At 54.8% G+C, this 10,604-nt stretch overlaps 1 protein-coding gene across 1 annotated transcript in view; it reads right to left on the bottom strand.

Moving 5' to 3' along the window:
* The window catches only part of MAN1C1 (mannosidase alpha class 1C member 1), a 138,707-nt gene continuing 128,346 nt past the window's right edge, over window positions 244–10,604 (bottom strand). Inside the window, exons 9-12 of the mRNA XM_021095595.1 lie at window positions 6,140–6,359; window positions 3,696–3,868; window positions 1,975–2,090; window positions 244–1,007 (exon numbers count right to left, since the gene is read on the bottom strand). Of these exons, the coding sequence (XP_020951254.1) occupies window positions 887–1,007; window positions 1,975–2,090; window positions 3,696–3,868; window positions 6,140–6,359 (630 nt within the window). The 3' untranslated portion in view covers window positions 244–886. The remainder of the gene's footprint in view (window positions 1,008–1,974; window positions 2,091–3,695; window positions 3,869–6,139; window positions 6,360–10,604) is intronic.

Raw genomic sequence — 10,604 nt, 5'->3', positions numbered from 1 at the left:
GCCAATTGCTGCCCCTCTCTGGGCCTCTTCCAAGCCTCAATGTAAGTATAAAATACCCAACCCCACTTAAAGGAATGGCCTCATCCTTCCTGAATAAACGAGGACCAATTTAAGGGAAGGTAATAGCATTGGGTATCTTTATTAAATTATACCTTAAATCAGCTGCCAGTTGATTATTCTTTCTGATGACAACATTGCAGTGGTTTCCCCAGGAGTCACTGATGTGCAATGAACCCAATCGGATTTCTTATTCAATAAACTCTTTTATTGTAAGTTTACAGATTTTTCCATTACAATAATGAAAATGGCACTAGTGATTCGTAACACTTAGGCCCAAATCAAAGGGGAACCCTCTCTTCAAATTATAAGGTAAATTACACATAATTGAAGTATAGTAAATATTGGGCAAAAGGAATTCAAAATATAGAAAATGGGGTCAAGATTCGTGTGTGTGCAAACACTTTAAGGTTCAGTTTATCGAGATGACACCCTTTTTGAAAGCACATGATGTTGAAAGCTGCATTTGTAATCTGCGATAAAACACAACGGGCGAGAAAAGGCAAAAATCAAGCAAAACTGAAAAAAAAAAATCCTAAACAAAAAGAAGTGGATCAAATACAGGAGGTTGCAGGGCAAACCTCTGGTGCTTTGGCCCTGGAATGGCAAGTGAGCGGGTTTCAGAGAAATTCTCCGTGGAGAGGAATGTCTGGGCCTGGGCTGACACGGTCGCGTCTCCAAGTCCTGTCTCCTCACAGAGGAAAAGAAGTGGCTTGTCCAACACATCTGCCGGGTCCAGGCAGGGGCCCCCATCCCCAATCCATTTGAGAACAGCCCCAAATCCTGAAGAGGCGGCCTGGGAGCAGGAGCCGCGGGAGCCGGGGCCGCGTCAGCCCCCGCCCCTGGCTGAGCTGTGCGAGTGGTTCACGGGGAGTGGGTGGGCCTCCGTGTTGAACACCCAGTCTTCCAGGGAGAGCACGTCATCTTCAGAGAACAGAAGATAGAGATACCTGCGCCCCGGCCGGGAGCGGGGAGGGAGCAAGACACGGCCCGTCAGCGCTCTGGGGCAGGGGCCCACTGGAAAGGACTCCGGGGTCTCTGACATGGGCCTGGACCCACGGGTGCAGGGAGGTCGGAGACCCCGATTCGGCCTGGAGGGCCGGTCCCCGGAAGGCGCTGAGGACCAGAGCACCTCACTTCAGGGCAACAGACCCGGGTTAAGGCCTTGGCCCCCAGCCCTTGCTCTGCACCTCCGCCCCCAGCTTCATTCTGGCACTTGCCCCACTGGCCCTGTGAGCACCCCGTGTGGCCTCGAGTCCCTTTCCTTTGCACTGGGACTCAGGCTGCTTCCTTAGGTACCAGGAGGTTCCACGCTCTAGTGGATGTTCGGGCACTAAAGTGAACAGGGAGCTGTGACTCCAGAACTCCAGCCTCCCAAGCCAGGGAGCCAGGGAGCCAGGGAGCCAGGGAGCCAAGGAGCCAGGGAGCCCTGGGGGTTTCATGGAAGGAACAGGCCATCCCAACCCATCCTAAGAGCTAAGGCACAAGGGGGCTGCTTCAGGGAAGGGTGAGGAAATGAGGGCCCAACTTCCACCCCCTGAAATCAAAGGAAGAGGTGGGGCGTGGGCAGCAGGGGCCGATACTGCCACCGTCATGTTATTACCCCGGCCATTTTACAGAAGGGGACAGCGTCAGAGAACTCAAGGCGCCTGAGGAGACAGGCTGGAGGAGTTCCCTTCTCACACCAAGGCTCAGGGGTGGATCCAGCCCCGCCTCACTCTCTGAGTGGAAACTGGCCTGACCCAGGGCCCACCCTGGTGGTATAACCCTCTGGATCTGCAGCCCCCAACCCTCTTGGGCCTCCTCCTGGGAGGCCAGAACCTGACTGATGGTGAAGGGGGGCTGCCCACCCCTCCCCCTTCCCCAAGAAGAGCCCAGGTTGTGCTGTGGAAAGAACATGGCTGAACCCCAACTCACTTTAGTGTCTCCGCTAGAAAGAAAGTCTGCTGCTTGTTGTCGTGGCTCGGAACTGTGCTGTACACGTCTTGGATCCCGGAGAAGCCGGCTTCTGTCCGGCAGTATTTCTCCAAGGCCTGAAGGAAAGGAAGGCAGCGTCGGTGTGGGGACAGGAGAGGCCCCCACCCCAAGACACGTGTCTGGCCAGCTCTCCAGGGCAGGCCCCCAGCCCCTCTGCTGAGGACCCTGGTGGCACTGGTGGGAGCAGAGGCCGGATTATTGTCGCAGGGCTCAGCAGTGACCATGCTCCCTGGACCCAAGCCAAGAACTTAGTCCCTGCCCCCGCCTGAGCGCTTCACCTGCTATGAACTCGGAGGAAGCTTCGCGGCCTTTGGGGAACTAGACTGACCTGACCGATGCACTCCCCATGGAGGATGGAGGTCAGGGAAGGTGCTGGTGCTGTTCTTGGGCTGGGATGTGGGGGTGGGATGTAGCAACCCTGGGGGTTCTCCATAGAGATGTAGTCCCTGGGCCAGAGGCTCTGTCGGCCTTTTGTATAGAAATGGAGTTTTGGAGTTGTGCCACAGAGGGTTAAGGATCTGGCATTGTCACTGCAGCAGCTCCAGCTGCTGTTGTGGGGCGGATTTGATCCCTGGCTCAGGAACTTTCCTATGCCACGAGCTCGCCAAAAAGAAAAAAAAAAAAAAAAAAGAAATGCAATTTTTACCCCCTGATGGTCCTCAGTTGGGGCTCAGGAGTATAAAAAACTTGGCCTTCAAAGGTCAAGAACCAGGGTCTTCAGGGAAGCAGGGGGATTCTGGCCAATGACGTATGTCACTGAGCCCGAGTAGGCCCTGTGCCCCGCTGAGTACAGTGCTCTGGATGTCTGGCTCTCCCCAGGAAGTCTGTGTCTCTGAGAGCCATGGGCCAGTAGAGAACAACAGAGAAAGCTGAGCATCCAACAAAGAACCTTCTGGAGTCCTCACACCTGCCTTTGACACCTACCTCAGGGGAGGGGGTGGCAGAGCCCAGAGAAGGGTAGGGGCCCCCTGGGGCTGGGCTGGCTTTGGGATGAGGACAGAGGCGAGCTGGCAGCTCCTTCCTGTCTGAGAGGAGAAATCTAAAGTCTTCTGCTCAGGCTTTGAGGTTGGAAAGCAGTGACCACATGTGTGCTGGGCCGCCTCTAGTTGCTGCCCCACGTTTGCCACTCTAAGCTGACACTGGCCCAGGCCCCCAAGGCCACCGGTCGCTTGGAACACTCTTCACAAGTCCCTGACCTGCCTTTGCTTGCTGGGGACTCTTGGCTTTGCAATTCAACTTTGAACCCCCCCCACCCACCCTTTTCTTTCTTTTTCTTTTTAGGGCCGCACCTGTGGCAAACGGAGGTTCCCAGGCTAGGGGTCAAATGGGAGATGTAGCCGCCGGCCTACGCCACAGCCACAGCAACACCAGATTGGAGCCACGTTTGTGACCTACACTGTAGCTCAAGGCAGCAGCAGAGCCTTAACCCACTGAGCGAGGCCAGGGATCGAGTCGTTATCCTCATGGATACTAGTGAAGTCCATTATTGTTGAGCCACAACGGGAACCCCTAAACTTTGACCCTTTACATTCAAACTTTAGCCGGATGCCAGCCTGGCTCGACTTTCCTCTTGGTTTTGGAGCCTGACTGTGAATTCTCAGGGGCACTTGCCACCAGTTCAGCCCCCGCGCCACCCCCGCCCCGCCACCGCCGCCACTCACCATGACCACATCCCAGCCCCACTCCCTATAGATGGGGTTGTGGGTCTGTCGCCACAGGTACATGTAGCTCTCCACCACCTCCGGCCGCAGGATGTAGTAGCTCTCGCTCATCTGCGTGGCCATGGCCTCTAGGCCGGAGTTAAACCAGAAGGCCTCAGGCCCCAGTTTGGTATCTGTGGGAAGGACCAACAAGGGGGCCTGGGTCAGACCTCCCACCTCCTGCTCCTTAGGATCCCGCTGCCCCAGGAGGGATGGAAGTGGTCTGGAAGCCCTGGCCGGGCTGGGTGGCGATGGGCGGGCACAGGGTGGGCCTGCCTGCTTTGCCCAATAAGCTGCCTGGCGGATGCACAGCTCTGCTCTTGGCCTAGACTGGCCAAAGCAAGACCCTTAGGCCTCGAAACTTCTGCAGTTTTAGACTCTGAGGACCCAAATGAACTCCCCAGCAGTCTGGGGAGATGAATGTTTGGGTAGAATTCCCCAAGTGTGTATTTTGAGACATTAGCTCTGCAAGATGTTAACCAGAGCTTAGCAGATTTAAACACCGTGGGGGGAACAGTGGGTCAAACAAAGGGAAAGTCTCCTGTCTGCAGGACTTATCAGACCCTTTCATTTGCTATGTGGCGATGCTTCTCCACCTTCTCTGAGAGGTGCTTTTGACACTTCCCTGGACCAGCCCTCTTGAGCAGACTGTGGGAGGGGAGATGAGGGAAGATTTGCCCAGAAGACAGATTCAGGCAGAAGGAGCTGAATACAGAAGGTCTGGATTTTGTTGTTGTCATTGTTTGGGGACAATTTCCTCTTTTCTGGATGACCTCCACGATAACCACCACTGCAGCCACCATTTATGATCTCAAGGGCTGTGCTGGGTGTTTCACATACATTTTTTTTTTCAAAACTTAAATACTGGTTTGGTAAGGCAGATGTTATTATCCCCCTCTCATGTATGTGGAAACTGAGGATCAGAGAGGCTATGTAGTTTTGTCCAAGGTAACACAGCAAGTTGTGGCTGAGCTGGGATGTGACCCTGGATCTGCCTGATGCCCCTCCCCTGGGCTGTCTCTCTTTCTCTGCGGGGTGTGACTCTCTAGGTTCAAAATTTAGGGTGTGTAGGTCAGCCCATCCTCCCTTTAAGGCCTGAACATCCGGGCCCCTCCCACCCTCCCAGTGGCGCAGCAGCCGGCAGAAAACAGTCGAGCTGCTACTGCAGCCATCGGGGCTGAGCTGGGCCGGCTGGAACAACATGCTCTATTAAGCGGACTGTCTTTAATGGTCTGGGCTGATTGTCCCCGACAAATAGCAAGCTTTTTATTATTCCCGAGATTTCCCATCTGTTTATGGTGCCGGCAGAGGTAGCTCTTTGAATGGAACTGAAGACCAGTTTTAAGGACCCATTGCGAATCGCTGGCTTCTCGCAAACCGCTCCAGAAGCACTGGATTCCACCGTGCGCTCACAGACACATGTTCGGTGGACTGCTAACCCATGCCCTCCTCGCTGCTGGAGGTCGGCGGCTGGCCAGGTGCTTCCTGTGGGGGCCTCTGCTTCGCCTGGGAGACCTGTGTTATTGTTCCCATTTAACAGATGAGAAAACGGAGGCCACCAGCTGGTGAGTGGCAGAGTGACACTCGAGCCAGGAATTTATACTGCAAATCTTGGGTCCTCTCTTCCAACCAAGGCTGGGATTATAACTCAGAGCAGTGGGCCCCTTCTGGGGTCAAGGGGGCTGGGGCTTTTTTTAGGGGCACTGTTGAGAGAGGCAGCACACAGGGTGGGGCTGGGCATCAGCAGACCTGGGTTCTAGCCTGGGCTTAGCTACTCACTTGCAGTGTGGCTTTGGCTAAGCCACTTCCGCTCTGGGATGATTCAATTTCTCCATGTGTAAATGAGGAGTGGGGATCCCGTTCTCTAATGTGGCTTCTGAGTTGAGCATTTGACAGTTTTGCTGTGAGCGCTGCTGGGGATGATCCAGAAGCTCTCAAGCTCTCTGGGGATCTTGGGTCAGAGGATGATTACAGGGTGGTGTCAGGAGGTGGTGAGACCCCCCTAAATGGGGGGGGGTTCCGGTGGGGGGAAGGCACAAGTTTGGGGGTAGGGGCTCAGGGAGAAGGAATTTGCTAGGCTCTGTGCCCCTCTCATGGATGCTCGGCCAGGTCATCTCTGAGCCTCAGTTTCCTCATCTGTGTCGTGAGGGTCAGTCATGTGTTGAACGCCGAACCACAGTCAGCACACACACGAGGTGCTAACACGTCACCCTGTTTCCTTTAATTGAAGGCACAGGTTCTGTGCCTGGAGTCACACCGCTCATTGAAATACTGTGTAACCTCCAAGGTGAGGCTTCCCTAAGACCACGTGGTCCCTTCACTCACTGCTGCTTTGCTGGTCTTTCTAGTTCTTCCTGGTGTCTAGCCTCAGTCTCTCCTGCTGCCCCTTCCCCTTGCAGGGTTACCTGAGCGGGCGTACGATTCGTGGCACGTCTTGGTGATCTGGGCCGCGAGCTCTCGGTAGTGGGCCCTCTTTTCTTCCTTGGCATCGTCAGCGCCGAGGGCGATCATGCCCCCCGAGAAACAGGCCAGGTGCCCCATCTTGTGGTCCAGAATCCCCCCTCGCCACTCAGCAATGTAGGTCAGCCCCCCGGGAGAGACATTCAGCAAGTGGGTCTCTATTGCCTGGGAGCAAGGTGGGAGTCGGGCGGGCGGGGAGGAAGGGCGTGGGAGGGAACAGAGAAGGGAAGGGAAGGACGCAAAGTGAGCGCTATGGAGACAGCAGCGATGCAGCTCTGTCGAGCCCTCCAATCCAGGCACAGGAGGCCCGCCGACCTCCGCTGGGGGCAGTCCCTGAGGGGGTTGGAGGGAGGCTCTGCCGCTCACCCAGCTGAGGCCTGGTGCCCACTGGGGGCTTGGACACAAGGCAGCTCCCCAGGGTGAGTTCTGTACACAGACTTTAAAATCCTCCACATTCAAAAAGCTTTTAGGAAAAAAATTATCTTTAAATCAAAATTATCATTCTGTATTATATCCACTGTTAGGGAATCTTAACCTGAAGCCCACCTGGCCTGTGGATGAGGTTGAGCAGTGCCCCTAAAATTGTATGTGACACTTTAGGGCATTTTCATGGGCAAAGGGTCTGTATATTTGATCAGATTCTCATAAAGGACCAGCAGAAAATAAGAGCTGCCCTGTGCAGGCCGGTATCACATGCTTCCACTTTTGACACCCACAGCAAACCAGGCACATGGGCTATAGGACTCCCTACAGACACAGGGGTCGAGTGACTGGTCCCAGGTCACCCACCACACCAGGATCAAGACAGGGACCCCCGGCTAGCCAAGCATGGCTCCTTCCACTGACCAACAGCTGATCCTTTTGGTGGCCAGGGGCCTTGAGAGCCCTTCCCTGCTCCCATAAGACTAATGCTGATGGGCTGGACTCCTGGGATGTGGGGTGTAGGTGTCAGGCCACCAGTGCATCCCCTCTACTCCCTGTCGTTACTCCCTGGGTCTCCTAGAGACTGAGGCGATAGTGGCTGCCACCCACACAGCTATAAGGCTGGACTCAATGGGCTGGTGGGTCCTGGTCCAGGACGGAGCCTCAGGGGCCCTGGCCGGACCTCTGCCTCCACTCTTGCCCTCCGATCTGTTCTCCAAGGAGGGGTGAGGGGTGCCCCTACACTCTGTGGCCAGCGAACCAGACTGCATCTTGTGCCTGTCTACCGTCCTCCCCTGGTCTCCTAGGGGCGGCAGACAAAAGTCCAGCATGGCCTTCCAGACTCCCTCATCTATACCCTGGGATTTAACCACGGACATGGTCCCTGGGCGCAGACTCCAGTTCCAACCCCATCTCCACCGGTTCCAAGCTGTGTGACATTGGGCAGGTTTTATGTTCTCTCTGTGCCTCAATTTCCTCATGTATAAAAGAGGGAGAAGAACATGAGCCCCTCCTAGGGCCGTGAGGATGAAATGGCATGTGTCTGCAGAGCTTGGCCTGTTTCTTGGCACTGAGCCGCAGGAAAGGCTGGCACAGCCATTCCTCTCCAGCCCACCCTCCTCCTCCCGTCCTGCCCCCGCCACGCTGGTCCTTTTCACTCATGCGGCCCCTCCCCAGTGAATATTTTGAGCTGAGTGCCTGTTGGTGCCAGTGCTGCACTCCGTGCAAGGGATACGGCCCTGAAGAGGGGCCTGGACCCGGCCTCAGGGAGCTCACCCGTGGGCGCGGACTTCCCAACAAAATCACATACTTATGAGAATCATGATTTGTGATCAGCATCTTGAATGAAACAAATGAAGGGGAGGAGATGGACAAAGGTTTGGGGAGAGGGTCCTCCTTTGCAGTGAGGTCCGAGAAGGTCTCTCGCTGGTGACCTCCACGAAGGCCATTTTCTTCCTGCCTCGGGGCTTTGCCGCCACCCCTGCTTTTCCCAAAAACTCCATCTCCAACTGGGCTCCTTCCAGCTCTGCCTTTGGGTCCCTCCAGGATGTCGCTTCCTTGGCCAGAACACCCCAATCTAAGCTACCGTGACTCTGTAACTCTGCTGCCCTGTTTTCTTTCTCCGTGGTGCTGTTCCCATGTGCACATACCTATTTGTATAGGTTTCTGCGGAGTGTCCATCTCTCTCCCACGACTCTGAGTGCCCGGTGACAGCAGAAGCCACCATTACCACCCTCCAGCCAGTGCCTGGCATATGGGAGCAGCTCAAACAACATTTGCTCCTTGATCTGTTTTTTCCTTTTCCTGGGCTCTAAGGCCCAGGCTGGTGGACCCTTGCTGAGTAGCAGATGGGGAAGCTCTGATGATGTGACTGACAGGCCAGGGCACCTGCTCCCATGGGGAGGAGCACTGAGGAGGTCCGGAGGGCTGCCATGTCAGGCCAGGCCCTGGCTTCTGGGCACAGCTGGGTCCTCAGAAGCTGCTCTGCAGGGCTAAGCATGCTGGGGTGGAGAGAGGTGGCAGGGCTAGTCCCAGATGCAGAAAGCACAGAAGCCTGGTTCAGTGACCTGTTGTCAACACACTTGGGAGAGCACACAGACCTCCAGGGAGATCCCGGGAAGCTTTGCCCTGTAGCTGGAAATCTGCACCTTTCAGGCTGTCTCCCATCCGTTATTTCTATTCGGGGTTAACCCCACGTTAAGTAATTGTGGTGAAGAGGAAATGATAGGCCAGTCTCTCTTTGAGAATATAACTGAGACAAACAAATGCAAAGATTAAAAAAAAACCTCCAAAAACCAAGGTTTTCTAAAATCCTAAGCAAAACCACAGACAGTACAGGCTGGCAACTGACTGGTAAAAAGACCAGAAGCATAGCAAGAGACATAGCAAAGAGCGTTGGAATCCCAGCTCTGCAATTTGAGAGCTGGGTGACTTTAGGCGAGTTATTTCACTTTTCTGAAGACTCCTTTTCCTCGTCTGTAAAATGGGAATAATAATTCCTGAGATGGTTATGAGGCTACTCAGAGCCTGACTAAGTGCCAGGCACTGACCTCGCTTCCTACATCTCCTGGAGGGCACCTCGTCTCTACACTCCCGAGAGGAGCCTTCAGCAAGCCAGGCTCCTCAGTGATTTGGCAGCTGGTAACTGGAGGCAGGAGCCCCGGATCTAGAGTTGGTGAGTCCGAGTTTGCGCCCTGACTCTGCCCCTTGTTGTTGTGTGACCTTGGGCCTTTATGAACCTCAGTTCCATCACCTGCAGGAAGGGGGCTAAATAAGACCTGCCTGGAGGAGGCTGCAGGGCAGAAGCTCCTGGTTCCTGTTGTGCCTCCTCCCGTGCTCCCCGGGTGTGCTGAGCCGGCCTGTCTGAATTCCCCACGCCCACCCTAGCTGGTCAATGGTCTAACTTGCACACTGGTGCCCCCGGGGCAGTTTTTAAGGCTGTGGACTGGGCCCCAGCCCGGAGGTTCTGATGTAACCTTGTTGGGGTGCAGCCTGGGCATTGGGAATTTTACGGCTCCCCAGGTGATTTTTAACATGCCAACAAGGTTGACAACCGCCAGAACATTCTTCAAAGTCCCAAACTCGCCAGAGGCCCAGCCTTTACCCAGGGTCAGAGATACTGCAGGCTCTTCATGGGGAGATCAAATGCAGGAGCAAAGCTGAGTTCTCTCCTGTTCAATCAAGTGCTTCTATAAAACTCCCCGTTTGCTTAAATAATTCATGGCCATTTCTTCCCTTGAAGCCTCCACTACAGGGTGCCCTGAGGGCTGGGAACCAGGCTGCTCGTTAAGTTTGTGTTTACTCTGCAAGGAAGGCAGAAAGGGCAGAAAGGGCCTTTCCAGGCAGCACACCCTGCCGCCCACTAAACCGGAATGCTAATCCTGATAGAAGCTGCAGTTGAAGTTCAGCCACAGAAGTTTTGGGGGTAGATGGGGCTGAGCCAGACTGAGCTGGGACTGGAGTCCCAGAAGCTGCTTCCTGACAGAGGTCTTGGTACTGGGGAGCTGGGCGGGAATAATTCATCACCGAGCCCACAGTTTAAAGGGTGCTTCCTTTAGGGACTATCATTCCTGGCCAGATTCATGTGATTAGAGTATAGTTAGTTATCACTCATCCATCCAACCAACTGCTCACACCCACCCATCCACCCATATCTAGCCACCCATCCACCCATCCCCACCTACCCATCCATCTCTCCATCCACTCACTCATCCACCCACCCATCCATCCATCCATCCATCCACTCACACATCTGTCCATCCATCCTTCCTTTTATCCATCCATCCACCTGCCTAGCTAACCTACTTTCCTTCCTTCCTTCCTCCTCCCTCCCTTCCTTTTATCCATCCTTCCACCCACCAATTCGCCCCATCCAACCTTCCTTCCCTTTTAGCCATCCTTCCAACTACGCATCCACCCATTCATCCCATCTACCCAACTGTCCCTTTGTCTTCCCTTCCCTCCTTTCTTCCTTCCATCCATCCATTT

The sequence above is a fragment of the Sus scrofa genome, chromosome 6 (assembly GCF_000003025.6).
Source record: "Sus scrofa isolate TJ Tabasco breed Duroc chromosome 6, Sscrofa11.1, whole genome shotgun sequence".
NCBI classification, from domain to species: domain Eukaryota; kingdom Metazoa; phylum Chordata; class Mammalia; order Artiodactyla; family Suidae; genus Sus; species Sus scrofa.
The sequence above is the reverse complement of the archived record's forward strand: the minus strand, read 5'-3'. Positions and strand labels throughout refer to the sequence as shown.